The following is a 24,791-nucleotide window of genomic DNA, read 5'->3' as shown; positions in this document are numbered from 1 at the left end:
AAACAACTTCATAAGTCTATATTATATTAATTAAAATATCAGATTATTTTTAAATCTGTTTTAGACTTCTTGGCAGTGCCTGGGGAACTCAATAATGAAAGATGGCCGCCTTACTTGTATGCACCAGAAGCTTTGGCCTCATCAAGTGTAGAGTTTTGTTTTGCCGTCCCTTTTCTGTTTCGGTGCCCCTTTTGACTGTTAGGATTCGATTTCTCGTGAGGGACTGAACTCAAATTTCAGGATAGCGGCAGAAAGAAAGAGAAGATGATGGAGGGTATAGTTAGATGGTGGAAGTCGAAGAAGGTTGAAAAGGATGCCGTCCTATCAAAAATCAAAGCAAGCAGGTTAAACATAGTCCCTGCCAGCATGTCACCACGCACAGGAGATTCGTCAACACCTGTAAGTAAAGACGTATTGTTACTTTTGAGACAGGGGTATTAAGCTCGTGAAGTAGGGATACAGATTGCAATTAAGGAAAGTAGGGGTAATGGCTCCTTATGTGGAGGACGGTACTGTTAAGTAGCGAAAGCAGACCTGCTAATTGTCCCCTTGTCAGTAGTGTATCACTGATTCATTTCTGGTTGACAGTAAACGTCATTTAGCATGATGGGACTTATAGTGCCGCTTCTCCCAATTAGGGATTCGGCATGAAGCTGAGAAAACAGGACTGGCTAAAAGTTCACTCCTATCTCGGATCCATTGAACATTTCTAGAGCTATCTGTGGTTATGTGGTGAATGAATCCTGGGGGAGAAATATGGCCTGGATGTGTCTTGAATGGAGTGGAGGTTCTACTTTAGAATGCAGTAGGTAGAAATGTATAGGAAAGGGCGACGTGAGGGAACAACTGGTGAGGGAGAGGAGGTGGAGAAGTTAGGGATGGATTAGGAAAAGAGATAATGCAATCGGAAATGATCACTGAAGGGAGAAGAAGGCAGGAGGGGGATCTGCTGATTGTGTGGTGCGAATCAGTTTAATTATAAGTGCTGGAGGCTAGGGTAACTGAAAAACAAGCATGTGAGATTTTTTAGTGGGCATCTGTAAATGAAATTAATTTGCTGGCACGTCTATATTTACAGTTTAAATCTCTTTATTGGTTTTCAAAAGGAAAACACAAGGCCGAAGAGCACACATGAAGCGTTATTGCATTCAGAATCTTAAGCTCCTGGTTAGAACAAGAAGAAACTTCAACTGGCCGTCCCTCCCCTCCACCCCTCACTCCTGGTGTACTCACAACCGAGTTTGTTCTTCCCATGAGGACCTGTGTAGTGTCCGGTATGCGCTTTAGTTGGATGAAAGATCTTATTTAGTGGTATCCCACCCAGTTAGCTGTAAAAGGCAAAGCTATCGAGGGCAGGTTAGTTTCCTAAACTCTACTGAGAGTATGACAATTAAGGTGTGCCAGAGTTCCCGATAAGTGTCAGCCTTGGAGGTGAGTGCAAAGGTAAACTTCTTCATTCCTAGGTTATGCCATAAGCGGTGTATCCAACCCAGGTGTGTCAGGAGTTTATCAATGCCCTAGTGTGTGCTAAGATGTTTTCACGGGCAGCCCCCAGCACAAGCCCGCTCTGTCATCCCTTACGGGGCTTCAGTAGATATGTAAGGACATTGGGGAGCCCCAATATCACGAAGGCAGGAATGCATGGAAGTTGTGTGCTCAGATGTGTGTCAATTTCAGTTAATACCCCGTCCCTGCATTGTGTGATTCTAGGTCAATCCTAGAGTAGGTGCAAGAGTGTCCCAGAAGGGTCCACATCCCCTACGGCATGTAGCGCTTCTGTAAGAGTTGCCTCTGTGAAGGCATATAGGCGTGAGATACCAATATGTCGCTATTTTAGTGGTGTCTCGATGCTAGATGTATTGTGTGCTGTATGGTGTGCCCTATGATAAATCACCTCCCACTCTTTCTGTGTGAGTTGGCGCCCCAATTCTCTTTCCACCTCCTCTGTTTCACAGTCTTAGCCAGTGGGCTGCCTTATTGGAGTATTCCGTACAGTTTCGTAATGAGGCGCTTATCAGGCGTTTTTGTGGCTAGACAAAGTTCAATCGTAGTAAGGACCCCCTGAGCCCCCAGATGCACTGCTGTATGGTGGTTCAAGTGTCTAACTTGTAGATAATGCTTCCTCTCAGACTCTGGCAGGGAATAGTTCTCTCCCCATCAAAAAGGTGACAGAGCGACATCTGGCACTATGCCATGACTGAAGCTCTCTCTGGTTCAGTCCTGGTGTGATATCTGAGTTGTCGAGGATAGGTTTTAAGGGCGAAGGAAACAAAGACAGGCCTTGACGGGTAGCTACCTGATCCCACATCTCTAGCATGGTCTTAATGATCGGTGAGGTGTTATGAGCTCCACGGTTGCTGCGTCTTACACAAACTGGAATTTCCACAAATGCAATCCTGCCAGTGCTCAATCCATAAACAGCCAGTACTTCTCAGATTCCTCTCCGGTCCACTCCACCACATACCTAAGCTGGCCCGCCTGATAGTAATGGAGAAGGTTAGGAATACCCAGGCCTCCCACCCTTGGAGATCTGTAGCCCTGATCCCGTTGCATCATAGGTCTCCCATCTGCCCAGACGACCATTCACCTCCCCTTGCAGTGTCGTTATCGTCCCTGAGGGAGGTTCTATCGGTAGGGTTTGGAATAGGAATAGAATCTTGGGGAGGATAGTCATTTTGAGGGCAGCCAGCCTCCCTAGCGAGGAAAATTGATCCTGCCTCCATTGGGTCCAGGTCCTGTTTTCCTTGTTGAAGTTGGGCACTGTAGTTGAGAATCAGCGTGTCTTTCACGGTGGAGGCTAGTCGGACCCCAAAGTAGGATGGACGTGGTTGCCCACTGGATAGGATATTGGCGAGCTAACTGCTCCTCCGTTGCCGGGGGAACCGAGAGGTTGAGGGCTGGAAGGGATGCGACCAGATTATCTAAGGCAAAAGTCATGCCATTGGTCCCACAGTCCCATCTCCTGCAACTGTCAAGCATTCTCATGCTTTGCCCTGCTTGATGTGTCACCATCCACAAAGACCATTTGTCAATCACATTGCTGTTTGTCCCCCACCGATGTAAAGCACATTGCTGCTGTCTCCCACCAGTGTAAATTACTAATGCTTATTTATTTATATCTGCTGTATTGGCAAAGCTTTTTGGTCATGGGTCACTATATTGCCAATGCTTGTTGATTTTTAATTTTTGCGCTGTTTCTGAGCAACATGTTAGGGTTGTTGTCACGGTACCGTCCTCCACGTTGGCTTGATGGACGTGCCTCACATGTTAGCGAGGATCACATGGGACACCAATCTGCCGCCTCTAATTGACTACATAAAGCCACGCACCAGCCAATACCTTGCTTGGCTTCGTTGCTCCGTTTCAAGGAAGGAGCCCTCCTCTTGGTCCGTCTCTTGATTGGCTGCTTCTTGCCCACAATTGGTTCTTAGGACTGTCCAACAAATCCTGCATCGGAGACGGCCTTGTTGGGGGAATACTGCGCACAGCAAGCCCAGCGCACATTGGACAGCCAGGCTGCACATTTAATTTCAGAGGGAGACCTGGTTTACTATGAATGCGCTACAACACATTCTATTACAACACAGTATTTACAACGACTGCGTTGTTACAATGCGAGCCATTACATTGCAAGTCGTTACAACAACTTGCTGTAGGGAGCAAAAGTTGTTGAATTTACAATCCAACCCCTTCCCTGCTGTTGCACAAACTGGAGTAGGAATAGTAAATTATACTATTTCTAAGACCAGCGCACCCCCTACAGCTAGTCATAGTAACGACTTGCGATCTAATGGTTTGCGTTGTAACAACACAGTTGTTGTAATGGAATGCGTTGTAGCGCATATGTTGTAAAGAGATATATTCCATTTCAGACATCCCAGGGGTCTCTGACCTGAGCATCTTCAGCTAAGTGGACGCGCCTGAGAGGTTACTTGTGTTTTTTTTGTTGATGACATTGTTAGAAGACTTACCTGCATCATACACATCAGGACATTGGTTACAAGCTGCAGACTGGTGCTGATTGTGTTTCTCTTCATTTCCTATTCACAAATGTGCAGAGCATGATTGTTGCTTTGGTAAGGAAAAACATTCGGACCTTGTTTTGGGTGCATCCCTGTAGCATCACATGCAGAGCTGCAAACCGTGATAACTTTGTTTCACCCATTGCGATTTGTTTGTACACTGTGAAAACCTTTGATGTTTCTCAAAGTGAAAAGTGCAGCAGGACTTGTATGAGAGCAATATGTACTGCTAAGGAAGAGATCAATGGAGTTCATGGCTGGAAAAGTGATTGCTGTGTGCAGGCCCACTCAGCCCATTGTGTTGTATGATTTGGCGCCCTGCCCCAGTGAGGGGGGGCACAGAACTAATAGTGTGTTTTGGTCACCACCCTTATGGCCATGTCTGAACTGGGGTGGCTGAGTGAGCTAAAGAATGGTGATGGATTAAACCCAGATCAGTTGACTGGGGGCGAGTGTTTGATTTGCTCAAACGCTCCGTCCATCATCCCCTTTTGTATCGCTTTGTGGGCCGTAATTGAGTCCCACAACCTCCAATGCCGTGCGATGTATGGTCACCCCGAGATATCTAGGGGAGTCATCGCACCAACGCAGCAGGAATTCCAATGTAAATGGAATGGTAGCGTCTATTAGGGTGAATATTTCTGATTTTTTCCAATTTATGGCCAGTCCGGGGAATGCACCAAACCGCACCACCTCCCTCACAATAGGAGGAAGATTTAGGACTGGCTCCCAGACGAACTGAAGTATGTCGTCTGCATATAATGATGCAAATAAGGGACCCCTCTAAGCAGTGGTTAAAGCTGTGGTTTACACCGGAGCTTAAGTCCTTGAAACATGCGTGCAAAGTGTTGGAGAGAGCCTGGCGTTCTGGGGACCATTGGCCCTTTGGACAAAGACGCCCTGCGAGCCAAACAAAAACTTTATTATATGGCCATTGGATTGCCAAAGGCCAGTATTACTCGGCTCGTAACGATCGGGCTAATAACAATGCAAAATACATTTTTGCCATTGTACAGAATTTCCTGACACCTAGCGACCAGGTGACCGGGGCTCCAACGTCGCAGACTTGGTGTAATACTTTGGCAAAATTCTTTAAGGATAAAATCACTAGTATCCAAGAGACGTTTTCAACTCAGTTTAGGAAGCGTATAGGTGGGCTGTGGGTCGGGCCGAAGGTTGGCTCAGCCCCCATGTTTCCCACGTTTAGTGAGGTGGATATGCCTAGCTCCCTCAGGATCTTAAAGGCACTTAAGTCGGGTTCACTCACTGACCCGTGTGTTGCTAGGCTTCCGTCGGATGTGGCCGATATCATTAATGCAGAAGTGAACTTAATGGTCAACCAGTCGCTTAGAGAGGCATACGTTCCTTCGGTATGGAAGCACTTATTCTGCCTCTCCTAAAAAAGCTGTCTCTCGATCCTTTGCTTCTCGAGAACTACCGTCCTATTGTCTTATTGTTTAAAATGTAGAGAACCATTTCAAATATGTCTGCATTGATTACTCTCATTTGGATTTGTTGTATATAGCTTTTTAGGTCTCGCCTACGTAGAACTTCAAGCCATGCGAACATACAACCCATTAACAGGCGTTTCGTCAAGCTATATTAAGTGTAGTTTGCATATGAGAACCCGGGAAACCATTGAAGGGTCCCATAAAAGAGAGTGGCGAGCGCGCTTTCCCACAAGATATGTAAGGACAGCCAGCTGTGATCTTACAGGAGTTCACCATCGCTGACAAAACAGCCACCAACCATCGAAAATAAGCGGTTTTCATACACGCCATTCCAAAGAGGATATATTTATCTTTGAAGGCATTTTAATAATGACGGAATTGGTTATTAGCCCGAGTCCTGATGAGGCCCGTACTATGAGGGCTGAAACGCGTCGACATTTTGTTTAAAGAAGACCCCAGCCAAAGTACCTTACTTAAGCTGTGGAAAACATTGTTTACAAGGAGTAAAGGGATTGAAGATAGGCCTAAAAAGATATGGACTATTTATACTCTTTGTGTTAGGTCTGGTGGAGCTTACTTTAGAGGAATGCTGAGTCTGTACATATAGCGAGCATCCTTTTGGAAAGAAAATTGGGCTACAATATTTGAATAAGGATATACCTTTGGATCAATTTATATATATATGTGTTTGTATATTTTTATGTGAAAAGTGATGTGTAAATATATATGTTTCTTTGTTCATTCGTTTTAAATGGGCGTACAAATTACACAAGCCCCAATCCAATTCTATTCTCTCTGTGGGGGTGGGAAACTTCACAAAAACAAATACAAAAATTGATCTTGTTCAAGATAATATATTTGTCGTAGGGGGAGACAATTGAGCTATCTCACCTATTACTATAGATTCTGCTACTAGTGTCCTAGGCATCATTTGCTTTGTGTGACTTTATCTACCCAGATGCCTGTGGCTTACCGGGTCTGCCCTGAATTTGAAAGAATAGAGTGTTCGCGCCCATGTTTCCAATTGGCTCCTGTGACTGTATTTTGTACATTCTTTATTTTCTTTGGTTAATGTATTTTAGTAATCCTGCCTGAGTACCTCCTTTTCTCCTGTTGTAACCTCCCATCAGGACTACCCCTGTTACATTTGTTTTTACTTGGTATGTTTTATTTACAGTTTGTGAGCATTATTTTCTTAATGACTTTCTCTCAGTTTCTGTTGCAGGTACGGTATGCTCTCCCACTTCATGCGTTATAACTACAATACAATTATGTGGGGTAATGCGATCATTTTTTATAGCTTTCACAGTGGGTGCATTCAGCGTGGTTGTTTACGATAAGTGCACTCATGGGAATGTGAATGAATGAATGAATGAAAATAAACGCATATAGTGCAACTTAGCCCATCGGGCGTCATGGTGCCTAACCAAAAACATAATCCTAGATCCGAGAGCATGTCTATGGGTAGGCCTCGATGAAGAGCCACGTCTTTAAGGATTTCTTAAATAGTGCTAAGGAAGATTGTGTTTTAAGCTCGGAGGGGAGGGCATTCCACAGTTTAGGGGCCACAGAGAAAAAGGCCCTTCCACCCCATCTGACTCTGTTTGTCCGAGGGATAGATAGAAGGTTCTGTTCTGTTCTGTTTTATCAAGATTTCAAATTGGAGGCTTTGAACATGTCTGTTTACAGCGCATGGCTCTTGTTAGTCTTAATCTGGTGTCAGCATGCCAGACGCTTAAGCTCTATAACTCCAAAACGACTCATGGGGACTTTTTATCAAGGTTCCATGGCAAAGGCTTGGAACGTGTATCTTTACAGCGCAGTGCTCTTGTTGTTCTTAAAAAGGATTCAACATGCCGGACGTTTCAGCTCTATAGTTTGAAGTTGAAGTTCATTTTATTATGCTTGATTAATTAAAACCATTGCATACACAAAAAATAAAATATCTTGGAAATTTTATGATAAAACCATTATTAAAAAATCCTGATTTTTATCAAGAATAAATAAAATCATTCAGGTCATTAGAGAAAGTGCACTCATTATTAAAACATTCTGCACGTTTGACTGTAGGTATAATTTCGACTATGTCCGTTCTTGTAGTAATTATGTCAGTTCTTGTGGTCATTAGTCCATGGTCGACTCAGACCGGTGTTTCAATCTTTTTGCGGTTATGTCAAGGAATTTAGTTAGCCGGCAATTTAGCTGCACCAGCTCAGGGTTGAAACACATTACCGCTTTTCTACAAGATCTAACTCCGTACTGTCTAAACACAGGCTTTAGCAGGGTAATCCTTATATCATTTAGCCTGTTAAAGATGAATATTACGTGAATAACGTCCCCCACACCACAGCCACATAAACAACAAGACTGATCTCCTCCCTTTATCTCCCAAGGGGGTAGGAATTGATTAAAGGGCCCAACCCCCAGCCGGAGTTTTAGGAATTTTACCTTGATATAAATTTGTATTCCCATTTTCAAGTAGAGTTGGGGTTTTAACATTTTGTATGTGTTTAGGACTAACCCTGGGCGGAGAACTACGCTCCGTTCGCGGAGTTTGCGAATTTTCGGCAACTTCGCACTTCATGGAGAGCGCGAAGCTGTCGACTACTTCGCAATCTACAGCGTAGGGTAGTAGTTTTTCTTAGCGCGCTCAATAGCATTTTCGCGTGTGCGGTAATGACTTACTGTGGTTCTGCGATCGCTTTCTTGCTTTTTTCTCCCGGTCGCGTTCGCTACAATGTTTGGAATCCGTCCGCACAATCCCATGCGACTTTGAGAACGCGATTACGTCATTCGGAAGCGCAAACATGTCATGGGACGCGCGATCCTCCTTGCAGCGCCATGTTGGTAAGATCGCGTTACCGAACACGCAGAAACTGCAATCTGGCACAGAATATCTCTCGAGCATGTTAAAATGTTATCAAAAATGTTCATTTAACCCCTCAGATTGTGAATTGGCTGTATTTGTTTGGGCTAGGAGTCCTCTTTTTGTTTCTACTCTTTTTTTCAAGAGAAAGGAAGTGCCCCTGAGTCTCCAACTTCCTGTTCCTGTCCACCAGGCTCCTCTCAGTGCTTTGTCCATGTGGTGTTCACTTTCATTTGGAATTGGAGCTGGAAGGATCACTCTTTGTGTTTGTCTGCTGCATCATAGCATTTAATTTGATTTATTGAGGAATTTTGGATTTGAACTTTTCTTGCACAAGTAAGTATGAGAATTGGTGTACTGTAAATGATTTCTTGTTTTTTTCTTTTTTGTTTTTTTTTTAACTACAGTTTTCTGTGCTTCTCAATCTTTCTTAAAAATTATTATTGAGGGAGGCCTATACTGTTTTGGTAAGTTTGCACAGTGCTACAACGCGACCTTACAGTTTTTGTCTTCTTCGCGCGCTCAATGTGCGTGCTCAGGCGCGCGATCACGACGTTTTGTACAGTTCGCGCTGCCGAACACGCCGAATTTGCATTCTCGCGAGCAATATCTCTCGAGTTGCCTAAAACGTTCCCGAAAATGTAGATGCTGTTCATTTTGCTAAAAGAAACTCCTCAGGTTGTCATTTGCTTGTACTTTTTGGAGCATGGACCACTTACTGTTTCTGTCCTCTATGTACCTTGTTGTTTGAGGGTGGCCTGACCATGTGGGCGGCTTGGCGGCCATTTTGTCAAGCCAAGCATTGTCCTTTTGCCATAGGAATGTATTGTCTGTCTTCCCTTTCTTTTCATGTTTTTGAGGGTGGCCAGGCCATGTGGGGCGGCCATTTTAATTCCTGGTACTAGTAGTAGCCTCTGTGTATTTGCCATAGGCCTCCAAGCTTGTGGCCTACTGTGCCAGTAGGTAGGCCCAAGGGTACTACTAGAGTCCTCATCATGGGTGCATGAAAGTTGTTCAACTGTTATAGGGGTGTTTAAGTTGTAAGTGTAACATCATGTAGGTCATGGATGGCTTTGGATTAATTAGCAAAATGTGTTTTTGGTGTTGAATTGCAGGTTTTGGGTGTGTGTTGAATAATATGGCTTTTTCCTCTGCACTAGGTAACCCTAGAATTCAGCTGGCGTAGTTTTGGTAACTTTGCACAGTGCTACAACGCGACCTTACAGTTTTTGTCTTCTTCGCTCGCTCAATGTGCGTGCTCGGGCGCGCGATCACGACGTTTTGTACAGTTCGCGCTGCCGAACACGCCGAATTTGCATTCTCGCGAGCAATATCTCTCGAGTTGCCTAAAACGTTCCTGAAAATGTAGATGCTGTTCATTTTGCTAAAAGAAACTCCTCAGGTTGTCATTTGCTTGTACTTTTTGGAGCATGGACCACTTTCTGTTTCTGTCCTCTATGTACTTTGTTGTTTGAGGGTGGCCTGACCATGTGGGCGGCTTGGCAGCCATTTTGCCAAGCCAAGCATTGTCCTTTTGCCATAGGAATGTATTGTCTTTCTTCTCTTTCTTTTCATGTTTTTGGGGGTGGCACTGGCCAGGTCATGTGGGGGCGGCCATTTTGTGTGACCTTCCTTCCTGGTTTAGTTTTTTTGCCGCAGGCCTGCAAAGTTGTGTGATTTTTTTCTGCCAGTAGGCCTAGAGTCCCAGAGATAGTCAGCGGGGATGCTTGATGTAGCTGTTTCCATTTTGTCTGTTGAATTTAACATCATTTAGGGCATGGGTGGCAATGCATTGAATTTTCAAATGTGGTGTTTGGGGTGTAGTTAACTGTTTGGGGGAAAACTCCAAATGCCTTTGTTGTTTGTGGTGTTGTGTAACTTTCAAACCTTGTAGCCATGGGGGTTTTCTTTTTTGCATTAAGCTGTGATGCAGGCATCCTCCTTTTTCTGGCCATATAGGGAGGGATACAGGCCTGCTTGAGTTTATTTTTTTCTGGCCTTTACCCATGTACCTGTGATGAGAGTGCCCATGTGGAGCTGTGGTGGTAGTAGTAGTGTGCTGTTTTGTTTTTGACAAATTGGCCTGTGTCTTGCCATTGTTCCTGTTGGCTTACTACTGTTCACATCCTCATTGCTATCTGCTGCAGGTCACTGATGCTGCATCCATCCAAAATGATGCACAAATTAAGGATAAACAAGTTCCACTTCCACTACATTTGCATTTTAATTCTTTGCTATTCTTACTCTTACTGGATGTACTAATACTTCTAGTAGTAATTAAAATTAAAGCTAAAAAAATCCATATTCGACTGATGTTGTTCTGCCTTCTTTGCTTGTAGGTGCACAAAAGACTGAAGAGGAGGTGTCTGTCATCATTCATCGCCTGTTCTACCGCCAGACGGACATCCTTCTGTACTACGTCATGTGTGGTGTGACTAACCTGACCAGACATCATTCTCAGCAACTTGTGCAACTGAGTGCTGCTGCTGACATCTGAAGAAGATGGGCCCAAAGAAAGCAGGTACCAGGTCCTCCAAGACCAAGAAAGTTGCTGAGAAGAAGGAAGAACAGAAGAAGGAAGTGACACTTAAGTCTGGTGTTGACCCGAAAACCTTTTTTTGGGGAAAAAAAAAGTGCGCCTGCAGCAACAGTGACCGGGGTCCAAGCTGGGGCCAGCACCTCTGCATCAGTGGGCCCAAGCCACCACCCCAGGCCCAAGCAGATGAGTGGGGAAGAGGTAGCCAGCCTAATGGTGGAAACCAGTGATACTGAGCCAGACCTGAACTTATCTCTATCTCAAAGTAGTACACATTCCACTCAAGAGGGAACACAGCAGAAAAGTGGTGAACAACAACCAGCGCCCGCAATAGTAGATGTTCAACAACCACCGCCCGCAATAGTAGATGTTCAACGAAAAGAACAACCACAACCACCGCCTGTAATAGTAGTTGTTTCACAACCACCGCCCGCAATAGTAGATGTTCAACGTAAACAACTACCACAACCACCGCCCGCAATAGTAGATGTTCAACGAAAACAACTACCACAACCACCGCCTGCAATAGTTGTTGTTCAAGAACCACCACTGGCAATAGTAGTTGTTGTTCCTCCCGAAGTCGGGGCAGTTCAGGAAATTGAGCTTGATGCAGAGCAAGAAGAGGCAGCACCTCATGCAGGAGATCTATTGTTTTCCAAATCCCCACCAAGGAAAAGGAGGGTTAGTCCGTAGAGTTCTTCACCGAGCATCCCTTCTGATGATCTTGACCTCAATTGGGAGCCACAACAATCTGAGCATGCGAGGGAGAGACATCCCAAGAAGACCAGGCTAGGGAAAAGGAAGGTTCCAGGAAGCCTACCACTTATGGAGTGTGATGTTCAGCAGCCGGATAATGATGGTGATGATGAGTCAGACCCAATCATCACAAGCATTACTCCTGGCCCTGAGGACATGGGGACCAACATTTTAACCCTATCAAGAATGGCTGCGACTAGGGATGTAGTAGCACGCATACCACCAACACAGGCCACACCAAAACTACCTCCAGCTTCCATTTTTACATTTGCACAAAGCCGGCAGCGTCCCACATCCAGCACAAGTTCCACCTCAGCAGAAGTAGGTAGTGGTACTACTGCGCAGCCACATAGTGAAGTTCACCACACAACCTCCAGTTCATCCGGCATTGGAAGTGGCAACTCTAGCAGGAGACAAAAGTTAAGCTCCCCAGTGTGGGACTTCTTTGCAGTTAGCGCAAATGAGGAGAACATTGCTATATGCTCCATTTGTCATTCCTCTGTTAGTCGTGGTAAGCTTGGTACAAACTATGGTACCGGAGGCCAAATGACCCATATGAAAAAACACCACGCAATCAAGTGGGAGGACCACCTATGTATCATAAAAGCAGGAACCATTAATGTTGGTGGGGAAGCAGTAGAAGGTCCACGGGTCGGACAGGAAGAAGAGGGAGACATTCTATCTGGTAGTTGTACACTAAGTACCCCTGTCCCACTCCCCAGCACTGCAGTGGTAGAACCCACATCCTCCGCATCAGCAACATCTCTGTGGCACCAGAGTAAGAGTAGTAACCCGAAGACGCCAAGGAGTACGGGTGCGAAGTCTGCGACACGAAGTACTGCATCGGGCATATCTGAAAGAAATACCAAGCAGCGTACCAATACCAAGCAGCATGTTTAGGCAGGAGGGAAAGTACGAGCGCAACCACCCAATAGCACGTTTGTACAATGCTAAGCTTGCTAAAATGTTAGCTATGGACCTTCTCCCTTTTTCTTTTGTTGAAGGGATGGGTTGCTTGTTGCTTGGAATTTATGACAACCCTCTGCCCAAAATGGAATGTTCCCAGCCGCTACTATTTTGCCAGAGTTGCTGTTCCAGCACTACACCACGACGTGCTGGAATTGCTTGGAAAAGCCTTGCAGCAGAGTGCTGTGCATAGTATCCACCTGACAACCGACATGTGGAGCAGTTGCCAAGCCACAGATTACATGTGCATCACTGCACACTGGATCTCTTTTTCAGGTGTTAGAGACAAGATATCTACAGGCATTGACACTACTGAGATTTTTAATGATACGTGCAAACATGCTACTGTAGCCATGTTTGCTATGGAGAAATCGCATACTGCTGCAAACATTTTGGATGAGTTCAACAGCAAGGTCTTTGAATGGCTGCGACCAAGAGGCCTCAATATTGGTTTTGTTACCACTGACAATGGCAATAATGTAGTTAAGGCCATGGAAGATGGTCGCTATTTCAGGGTCCCGTGTTTGGCACACTGCATTAACATTGTGGTTCAAGACTTTCTAAAAAATGAAAGCAAAGTCAGCAACTTACTGACCATTTGCAGAAGAATCTGCACGCATTTCAATCATTCTTTTAAAGCTCTGAAGCAGCTACGGGTCATTCAACGTGAGTGTAACATGCCAGTCAAAGCACTCATCCAGGAGGTACCAACACGTTGGAACTCTACGTATTACATGCTCGAACGGCTGTTTGAGCAGTTCATACCACTTAATGCTTATGTCATGACAAGAAGATCAGGGGATCCTACTGTTAAAGCCATGACGTTGAGATGTGGCAATGGGACCTCATTAAATGGCTGACTGAGATGCTACTTCCTTTTGAGGTCTTCAGACGTGCAGTCAGCAGGGAGGACTGTACTATGAGCCAAGCAATCCCATTGTTGTACATGCTTGAGCAAGAGCTGAAGGAGGTGTCTGAAACATACGAATGTGAGAATACAAGGATTCAAAATAAGATTTTGTCACATCAACATTACATTACTGCCACAATTTTGGATCCACGGTACAAATTATTTGTGAACAGTAATGCAGTAATTCCTTTTTCAGAAGGGGATGTTTCCAAGTACAAAACTGTAATAGCCAAGGAAGCCACTGATTTAGAAAACAAATGGCTCTCAATTAGAGGCCTGCCAGTGCCAGCCCAGGATAGTGCAAGTACTACTGAGCATCCTACAGAGTCAAGTTCTTCTTCACAGCATGCGAGCCGTGCGTTTGCTTCCCAGCAGTCACCAACACAAACAATAACAACAACCGCACCAACAGGATCTGATTCATCAGACACAAGCAAAAAAATGCTTGGTTTCTACAGAAAGGGATGGGGAAGTCCGTTGCTGTCGCAAAGCAAAAAGAGGACGAGCAAACCAGAGCACCAATGAACATTGAGCGGATGGTCCAGGCCTATCTGGATGACACAACAGAGGTGTTCATGGAGCAAAGCCCATTGGTCTATTGGTATAGGACAAGAAGCCAATGGCCAGTGCTCAGCAGGCTGGCGATAAAGTATCTACCTTGCCCTGTTGCAAGTGTCTCTTCTGAGCGTGTGTTCAGTGCTGCTGGTGCCATTGTGACTGTGAGAAGGACCAGTCGCTCGCCCAAAAGCGTGGAGAGGTTAACCATGATAAAAATGAATCAGCACGATACCACCAGACTACAAAGTCTGTGAATCGGAGCTGGAAGAGGAGAGCGAGTCGGAAGAAATAAGTAGTGGGTTACAGGACCTACTTCTGTCAGAAGAACCACCAGGGTTTGAGGACGAGCTCCTCTTCCCTGACAACTAGGCTTGGAAATTGTTACATTCTCCCTTCCTTTATTTCTCCCTTCCTTATTTGTGTGTATCTGTCTTTCTGACTCAAACTTCAAAACCAACACCATCTTCCTTTCTCTTTTAATTACCTATTGGAGTTGCACACCTGAGCATTTACTGTGCACTCCACTCATCAGAGTCCTGCTCCATCTTCCTGACTCACCCTAAATACATTTCCATTTTGCCATACTTTGGATGGAGATGGACAATAGTGCAATAATGTAGCCTCTAACAGTCCCTCCATAACAAGTGAAATGTACGTGACTACAGCCATCTTCTGTTTTGTTTCCAATCTGAAATGCATCACTGTCTTAAGGCTACACCTCTGTCTGCAGGCATACACAACTCTTCAATGTCAGAACTTGAGCAGGGCTCCAAAATTAAAGTAAACTCGTCATCACTTTCAGAAGGCTCTGCTGCATCTGTGATCTGACAGCCACAAAGAAGAGAAAGACAGGTATATGAAATAAATGATGCCATACATTGCATTGGCTGCTTGCTGACTCACAGCAAATGTGCGTGAAGTAGAAGTATACTAGTAGCTTAATATAATAACAAAGTGCTTGTGTCTCAAGTGATGGTCAATGTTTCCATGTTGTTTAATAATATGTATCCAATTGTACTCCTACTACTGCAGGTGCAGTCTGGACTTAATCGTAGTCACTCACTACAGACTTAGTTGCTGTTTTTGGTCTGTTGGAGAACACGTACACGTGCCACACCGGATGATAACCACCATACCATCTTTGCACGCTGTCAGTTAGTTTGATCAGAGATGATTGATGGAATATGTTCAGGAAGTGGAATACAAGGTAAACACACAACCAGTCAACAAGAAGCACAGCAAACCTAGGCTACATGTGTGTGCAGTGGTGTAATGGAATAGTGGTATGATTGACTGACATTGGCGCATTTGTTTTGGAAATACTAGGTTGATGAATATGCCTTTTGTCTGAAACTCAGAAAAATGTAGGTAAATGGAGTTTGGGCCACAGACTCACGTCCCGGTGTTGTGGTGTGGCCCTGTAACTGTTCTGTGCTGGCTCCTATCTTGTTGTTCTTTTCGATGACTGCTGTGCAACTAGAAGAGTAGAGTTAATCAATGTATCCAAGCAGCCTCAGTCTGAAAATCTTCTCGCACACGAGTCTTGTCTTTTTTGCACTACACCGTAATTGATTTTTATGTTTTCATTCTTTAATACCCCATTTCTTCTTTCATCAACACTTACAGGCTGGCCTTTCACCCAGCGCTATTATACGTGGAGCAACAACTCACACTTACCTTACCAATCCTCCTCATCATCATCCTGCCAGAGGCCCCCAAGAATGATATAATCAATCAATCAGTCACAACAGTGTCCATGGAAGGGAGGAAAAGATGAATGACGAGATACAACTACACATTTGGTTCTGGATAATACATTAACTTTAGTATCATTTTCATATTTTTCTTTGATTCCTTTTTCCTCTTCATTTATTTTACGCTTGTGTTTGATAATTGATAGTTTAAGTGAACAATCTCAATTTTGTTTGCTAGCTTTCAGCCCGCTACATCAGGTATTACGGTTTCTCAGAGGGCATACAGCCTAGGCAAAAGTCATATCATATCATATATAAGAAGTACTTCCTTTGAATTGTGTAGTAGTAGTTAAGTAATTACCACTAATTATTAACCATCAAGTTAATAATAAACCTTCATCATGCATCCATTTCGTTGTTCTTAATTGACTTTACATTTATTGGGGAATTGTGGATCAGCAATCATCGTCTTCATTGTTTTGCTTTTGTTGTCTCCATGCTTACTGTTTTTCTTTGTCAAACCGTTCCCCAAACCCCCGTTCCCATCCATTCATCAAACCCTAACCCTCTTCCCCCGGGCTGTGTGGTTTTATGTTATCCTCGCAGTCCTCGGGGTCAGTGTGATGTTAAAACAAGGCCACCTCCTGATCTATCCAAACCCAGATTGCTGTAATAACCATGGGTTAAGGAAGGATCAAGCGAGGGCAAAACTGCGGGAAGGGAAGGGGACCGCGGGGAGGGAGATCTGAAAGACAAACAACAAAACTGTTGGTACCGAGTTCTATCAACCAGACAATATGCAACCACTACAATCCAACAATAATGGCATATACCTGTAAAGAAAACTAAGGTCACGGTACTGTACTGGTATGGCACCTCTTATCATCAAATCCCGATAAGGATACGAATGAAGCTCTGTACCCCTGTAACACACCAAGATAATAGCCCTTACACTATATCTTATCCTTCCCTTTTACCATGTATGTCTTGAACACTTGTGTATAGTACCTGGGATGGAAGGGTCTCTGTAGCTTCTAGTCAGGCCCGTGATACTATAGCATACGTTGAATAGAAATAGGGATAATAAAGGGTTACATCACCCTAATGAGAACAATTGAAGTCACAGTACCTGAGCCGAAGAATATATGTTTGACGATAACTCACAGGTACTTGTGGTAATGTATACTGTAATAATTCCCACCAGAAGTCGCAAGACGCAGACTTTACCGACAGGAATACTCTTACCAAGCCTGGTAAGACAATGATTGCTACGGCGAGATTTCGTCCTCCGCAAGAACCTCGGAAACGAGACTCACCAACGGAGGGCAAAGCTGAAACGTTTATAGCACAAACGGTCCTCCGCATGAGCCGATGCAAGAAGGCTCGCCAACGGAGGAACGTAAACGTAGGAAGCACTTAACAAAGGAACCAGGAGTCCTCCGCAAGAGCCGGTACTTCCATGTGGCAACTCCCATGAAAGAACAAAGATTCCTCCGCATGAGCCAAAGCAAGAAGGCTCGCCAACGGAGGAACGCAGATGCATTTGTTTCCAACCAGCAGAGAATGCCGATACACTAGGCAGCAACGAGCCTCACAGAGAACCAGACGGCAGTCCAGTGAAAACGCTGTAATTCCGGACGGAGGGAAGGATACCATACGGTCAACGGAGCAAGAATATCCGACGCAGAAAACAGGAAGTTTCCTTCTTTATAGAACCGCCCATCAGTAGGCGCTAAGCATTCTGGGACATGTAGTTGTTTTCCATACCTATGGGGCACACAGTCAGTTCCTCCCACTTGAGGCTATCGATAATCAGGTAAGATTATTTGTCAACCAATGTCCACAATGTTTATGCTCAGATAATCCTCAACTCGGATTTCATCTCTTATTTCTACAACAAGTGTACTACATTTATTGGCGACGATTTGAAGCTTGTTAAGATCAAACCCACCGACGTGAGCAGATCGACTTTTGAACTTTAAAGCCACTGTGTCTTAACCGATTCAGGCAATTTGGATTTTGACTTTGAAACATCGTCCTAATTTAACGGGACTACAACAAAAACTGTAAGTTATTTCGTCTTTGTCAAATTACCTGAAAGCGATCTTCAAAACTTTGGCCTTGCAACACCGTTTATTCAAACGCGAGAGGCGTTCTGGTCTCGCGAACCAAGCCGACTTGTTGTTTGTTCACGCGCCGCTTGCACACGCGCAGCACGTCGATTATTAAGACGTCACTACTGAATGCGCTCAATAGCAACCTGAATGCGCTCCATAGCAACCTGCATTGTTTACGCTTCCAGCACGCAGCGTCACCAGGATAAGCACGTCGACGGCCATTTTCTCATGTTGACTGTGAATTCTTTGTCAGATCTACGCGACTATTGAAATTATAGTAGGTTTTTGTCTAGACAAGAAGATTGTGTGAGCAGACAATACATATAGAGGCTGACAAGTAAGAATTTTCTTAAAATTGTTATTTAATTTTATTTTCTTATGGCAACTTCAGGAAATAACAACAATGGGATTGTGGCACCTCCTTCATTTTTAATTGCTCCTGGCAAGCCTCCAACACCATGGCACAAATGGTTACGAGTATTCACAAACTATTTGGAAGCTATAGATGCTTTGGATTATCCTGCATCGAGAAAAAGAGCTATTCTCTTCAACCATTTAGGAGACGCTGGTCAACAATTATTTGACAATTTAGCAGTTGTTCAAGCTCCAACTGATGATGACACTTGGAATGTTTATACTGAGGCATTAATGCGTCTTGGCAAACAGTTTAAAGATGATCCATCAGTCATGGTTGAGAGACATATGTTCTTCAAAAGGAAACAGTTACAAGAAGAGTCTATAGAAGACTATGTGGCAACCCTACGTGTTCTTGCATCAAAATGCGAGTTTGGTACCTATTTAGAAACTGCTCTGCGTGATCAGTTAGTCTTTAATTGTTTCAACAAAAAGATCCAGGAGCGGATTTTGACATGTAAACATCCAACATTGGATGAAGTTATTGTAATTGCAAAAAGCATTGAGTGTTCCGTTGTTTCCTCAAAAATTTTAGCTGAGCATGCCTCTTCTTCAAATGTTTGTAATGTTTCACAGGCATCTAGTGATAATTGTAATGTTAATGTTGTTTCTAACTGCAATACTGGCAAAAAAGTTTATGAACCAAAATCTAATGTATTTTGTTACAGGTGCGGTTCAAAATTTCATGTGGGAAACAACCCTAAGTGTCCAGCACAAGGTAAAAGGTGTTCAAATTGTAAACGTATAGGTCATTTTGCTGCGTCATGTCGTTTACCTAGAGATAAGACTAAAGTTAATATGGTTTATTCTGAAGAAGAAATTTGCGATGCGTTAAATGTTTCTTCCATATCCTTCATTCAGATTAATGCTCTATGTGACTTCAGTATTAAGGGTCCTATTTGTAAAATTTCAATTGGTATACAAACAATACAAGTTATGGCTGATTCAGGATCTCCCATTACCATTTTAGATGAAAGTACTTTTCAGTGTTCTTGGAATAACAAAGAATTACTTGCTACTGATGTTAATCCCAAAGCCTTTGGGGGTTTTGATATAACCATGTGTGGTTATTTTCCTGATAACATAGATTTTAAAGGGCGAGTAATTTATACCAAAATTTATGTTGCACTGAATGGCAGGGATATTTTGGGTTGGCAAGATCAAGCCAGGCTTGGTATTATTTTAAAGCCTGGTCATCCCGAACCTGTTGCCTTGGGTGATCTACCTATTCTATCCGTCTTCGGTTATTGTAATGATCCTATTCTCTGCAATGTTTTAGAAAAATACAAAGTTGTATTTGAAGACAGAATTGGTTTGGTAAAACATTTTGAGCATAATATTAAATTAAAAGACAACGCTTGTCCTGTTGTCCAGAAGGTACGTCCAGTTCCTCTATCTGTTAGAGAAGATTTAAGGAAGCACATTGAATCTCTTATTGCTCAAGACATTATTTGTCCAATTGAATCTTCAGAATGGGTTTCTGCTGCCGTCGTAGCACGAAAACCTTCTGGGGAAATTCGTTTATGTGCAGACCTTCGGGTGCTCAATCGCAACATTGTTATTGATGTGCATCCTTTGCCAAAAATCCATGATATGCTGGCCAATATCGGTAGTAGCAAATATTTTTCCACTATTGATTTGCGCTCAGCGTACCATCAAATTCCATTATCTAAAGAATCTCAGCCTCTTACAACATTTGTTACACCTTTTGGTGTGTATATGTATAAAAGGCTACCATTCGGGCTTGCTTCTGCAGCCAGTATATTTCAAAGATTAATGGATACCATTTTTAATAATTGTCCGGGAATTCAAGCGTTCCAAGATGACATTTCGGTACATTCTGAATCTCTGGATCAACATTACATATTAATGGAATATGTTTTAAAGTCATTACAAAGTCATGGTCTTACCATCAACAAGAAGAAGTGCAAATTCTTAGCAAATGAAGTTGATTATTTGGGCCACAACCTCTCAAAAGATGGAATTAAACCCAAATCTTCTCTGTTGGAAGCTATTAAAAATGCGCCCTCTCCTTTAGATAAAGACTCGTTGAGAGCATTCTTGGGATTAAGTGAATATTACGCTCGTTTTGTCAGGAGCTACGCACTAGTAGTCCAACCGCTTAGAGATCTGTTAAAAAAACATGCCAAATATGTATGGTCTACAGAATCTCAAGCTGCTTTTGACTCCATCAAAAATATGATTCTCTCTGCTCCTGCCATCAAGCCTTTTTCCCATGGTGTTCAGAGCATCATTACAGTGGATGCTAGTTCCCGTGGTCTAGGTGCGGTCCTTAGTCAAATGATTAATGGTGAAGAATGCACCATTGCATTTGCTTCATGTTCTTTGACTTCGGCTGAATTCAATTACAGTACTATAGAGCGAGAAGCTTTAGCATGTTCATGGTCAGTGGAAAAATTTAGAATGTATATTTGGGGAACTAGGTTTCTTTTGTACACAGACCATAAGCCTTTAATTTATATGCTTGGTGAAAGTTCCTCCAATAGAGCTTCTTCTCGTTTAGTTAGATTATTGGCACAACTCCAAGAATTCAATTTTGAGATGAAATATTTACCTGGTGGTAAAAACATCCGTGCGGATTGTTTATCACGCATTCCTTTGTCCACATGTAAGTCAGTTAATTCTGATCTAGAGTGTGTTTTTGCAGTTGATGATGCTCTTCAAGGAAGTAAGATCACTAAACAAGATTGGTTAAATGGCATGGATAATGATTCTTGCCTACTGAATGTTAAGAGATTTTTGATTAAAGGTTGGCCCAGGGATAGAAGTATGTCAATGGAGGAGAAACATTATGCACAAGTTGCATCTGAGTTGTCTGTGTCAGGTGACATTTTGTTTAGGCAAGACAAATTTGTCCCACCTGTTAGCATCAGACAATCCATTATTTCTGTGGCACATGAAACTCATCCCGGGATTACTGGTACCACAAATAAAATTAAAACCACTTATTGGTGGCCTGGTATTGATAATCAGGTAAGATTATTTGTCAACCAATGTCCACAATGTTTATGCTCAGATAAACATTGGAAGTTGTCCAATTCACCACTTGTTCCAGTAGAATGGCCTGAGGCTCCTTGGCAGAAAATTGCCATAGATTTTTCTGGCCCATTTTCTATTTTTAATGATAACCTTAAATTCTTGATTGTGGCCATTGATTACTTTTCTAAATGGATTTATTTTTCTTTTGTTAAGAATCCAAATTCTGGTGCTGTGATTTCATTTTTAAAGCGTTTATTTGTCATTGATGGTACTCCACATGAAATTGTTTCCGATAACGGTTCACACTTTGTTTCACAGGAGGTGAATATGTTTTTAGATAATTTAGACGTCAAGCATATTTTAGTTCCTCTTTACAGTCCTGCATCAAATGGTCTTGTAGAGAGAGCAAACCGTTTGTTGAAGGAAGCTGTTCAAACAGCTTGTGCTAATAAACTTGATATTTCTGAATTTCTTTGTGAGGAAATCTGGAACTATAATTGTACCCCGCACAGTACCACAAGAGTATCTCCTTTTGTTTTACTTCGGGGTAGGATTCCTACTTCTAGATTGAATCCTTCTTGGTTGATGAAGAGTTCTCTTGTCAATGTTGATTTAGCTAAGATTCGTGAACGTGTTAAGATGAAACAGGAGAGTTACAAAGGCAATTACGACAAACGTATGCATGTTACAGAAAAGCCTCTTGTTACGGGTGATTGGGTTATCATTAAGAAACCTGTAAAAATCACTACGGGTCAATCCAAATTTTCTGCTCCTGTCAAAGTGTTAAAAGTCTCTCGATCTGCAGCTCTTTTATTTGAAAGAGGTTGGTGGAACAAGAATGCTCTCATTAAGATTTCTGATCAACAAGCAAGGATTATTTCCTCTAACAAGCAGACTTCGGATTTATCCGATGATTTGAGTACTGATTGGTTTGGTGTTGGAGAGTCTTCAATGATTCCATCTGTTCCATCTGTTCCTGTCAATCGTTCTGCAAATGTTGTTCCTGATTCTTCGTTATTAGCTTATGGTGATTCAAATAATCTTACTTCTCTTCCCGCTTTACAACCTGTTTCAATACCATTGGTGCGGGGGATGGTAGGGTGGTCGGTCGCAGAATCAGATCTGTTCCTGTGAGACTCCATGATTATGTTTTGAATTAGTGTTTCTTTTTTCTTATGTAAGTGTATTTTATCTGTAACTGTATTTTTATCTGTAATTTAGGTTTATTTATTAGGGGAAGGATGTGTAGTATGTATTGCATTTATTATACTTGTTCGCTTTAAGGAATGTTATATGCGAGTTCTTATTGTATGTTCTTAGAATGCCATGTTTGCTATGTCACGACCATTACGAGCCTGTTACTCATCTTTGCTGGTCGTGGGTTGATTTACTCTTGACATTAAACCACTTATGGTAAATCCTCAACTCGGATTTCATCTCTTATTTCTACAACAAGCGTACTACAGGCGCTCAGGGGATTGTGACATTTTATATTGAGGTGTGATGTTACTACATTAAATCTACATCAACAATTGATCACATGCTTGCTGGGGCAGATGTGGTGAAACCAACATCCTGGACTCCTCCCTCTCCATGACCAGGCAAGTCAACACCGTCTCCTCAGCGTGCTTCAACATCCTACGCATGCTACGGAAGATCTTCTGGTGGATCCCCACCGAGACCAGGAAGACCGTCACCCAGGCCCTCGTCACCAGTCGACTGGACTACGGCAACGCCCTCTACGCCGGTACCACCGCCAAGCTCCAGAAGAGACTCCAGCGGATCCAGAACGCCTCAGCCAGACTCATCCTCGACATCCCACGAACCAGCCACATCTCCGGACATCTCAGAGACCTGCATTGGCTCCCCGTCAACAAAAGAATCACCTTCCGCCTCCTCACCCACGCACACAAAGCCCTACACAACCAAGGCCCGAGCTACCTCAACAACCGAATCAACTTCTACGCTCCCAAACGCCACCTCCGCTCAGCCAACCACGCCCTCGCCGCCATCCCCCGCATCCGAAGAGCGACAACAGGAGGAAGGTCCTTCTCCTACCTGGCCGCCAAGACCTGGAACTCCCTCCCGACCGACCTGCGCCTGACCCAAGACCACCTCTCCTTCAGGAAGAAGCTGAAGACCTGGCTGTTCGAGCAGTAACGGCACCCCCCCCCCCCCCACCCCCCAGCGCCTTGAGACCCTACGGGTAGGTAGTGCGCTCTATAAATGTCTTTGATTGATTGAATCAAATGTCAACGAGGCAGGGCGAGGATCTTCGTCTGCAAGGCAATTTATTTCCCAAAGTGACCCAACGAATAAATGTAAATCATTGCTGGCATTGTTTGAATTTAATTTTAGAGCATTTAAGTTTACGGTTTCTGGCTATCAGCCTTCATTCATTTCACCCCGAGTGTGCTGGGTATACTCAGACGCAAGTCCCAGGCTCTCCACACCACTGGAGTCAAGCTATCAAGGGTGATGAAGGCTGATAGCCAGAAACCGGTCCTTGGATGCTTGATTCCGGTCTGGGAAAGACATGGCTTGGTAGTTCGGACTGGACTGTTCCCATGAGGCACAGGGTCAGAGCTGATTTGCATATAGCCAGTGTCTAACCCAGGGTGGTGTGGAGTGCAAACAAATGATGGATTTAGGCCCAGATCCTTGTACTGGGGTGAATGTATGACATTGTTCTACATTCTGTCCATCAACTGTGTTTTTTGCAATTTTTACCCCGAGTGTGCTGGGTATACTCAGACGTGAGTCCCAGGCTCTCCACACCACTGGAGTCAAGCTATCTAGGCTGATGAAGGCTGATAGCCAGATACCGGTCCTTGGATGCTTGATTCCGGTCTGGGAAAGACATGGCTTGGTAGTTCGGACTGGACTGTTCCCATGAGGCACAGGGTCAGAGCTGATTTGCATATAGCCAGTGTCTAACCCAGGGTGGTGTGGAGTGCAAACAAATGATGGATTTAGGCCCAGATCCTTGTACTGGGGTGAATGTATGACATTGTTCTACATTCTGTCCATCAACTGTGTTTTTTGCAATTTTCACGCCGAAATGCATGGCACCTACATTTACATCCATGCTGTGTGGGGGTGGCAGATGTTAAATGCAGGCGGTGAGCGGCTGCCTGGCCGCGGCGCCGTACTCCTGCAGGTGGAGCCTTGCTGGGGCCAGACGCATTGGAAGAGGCAGCAGCTGCTGTCGCCGCCTCTTCCTCCTCCTCCTCAGCCTCAGCCACCAGCTTACGGTACTCCTCCACAATGGCCTGCAGTTTCCTTTGCCAGGCCCTGGCTGCCAACTCCTTCTGCGATGGTTTTGAGGAAGGAGTATGAGTATCTATAAAAAAGAAACAGAATTGTAACTGAAACTCTTCATAATTAATTCAACAGTACATTGTGGCATAGTAGCACTACCAAGCGCAGTACATACAATTGGTGTCAACTTTTAGTATCTAGCTAATCTGTCCTCCTGCTTCCCCTGCCTGTAGCATTTGT

At 43.7% G+C, this 24,791-nt stretch overlaps 1 protein-coding gene across 1 annotated transcript in view; it reads left to right on the top strand.

The window, feature by feature from the left end:
• The first annotated feature begins 264 nt into the window (after nt 1–264).
• The window catches only part of ATP5MJ (ATP synthase membrane subunit j), a 244,257-nt gene continuing 219,730 nt past the window's right edge, over nt 265–24,791 (top strand). The window contains exon 1 of the mRNA XM_086937884.1: nt 265–399. Coding sequence (XP_086794010.1) covers nt 265–399 — 135 coding nt within the window. The remainder of the gene's footprint in view (nt 400–24,791) is intronic.

Source organism: Lissotriton vulgaris, chromosome 9 (assembly GCF_964263255.1).
Source record: "Lissotriton vulgaris chromosome 9, aLisVul1.2, whole genome shotgun sequence".
In the NCBI taxonomy this organism is placed as follows: Eukaryota; Metazoa; Chordata; class Amphibia; order Caudata; family Salamandridae; genus Lissotriton; species Lissotriton vulgaris.
This window is presented reverse-complemented; position numbering and strand designations above follow the sequence as displayed.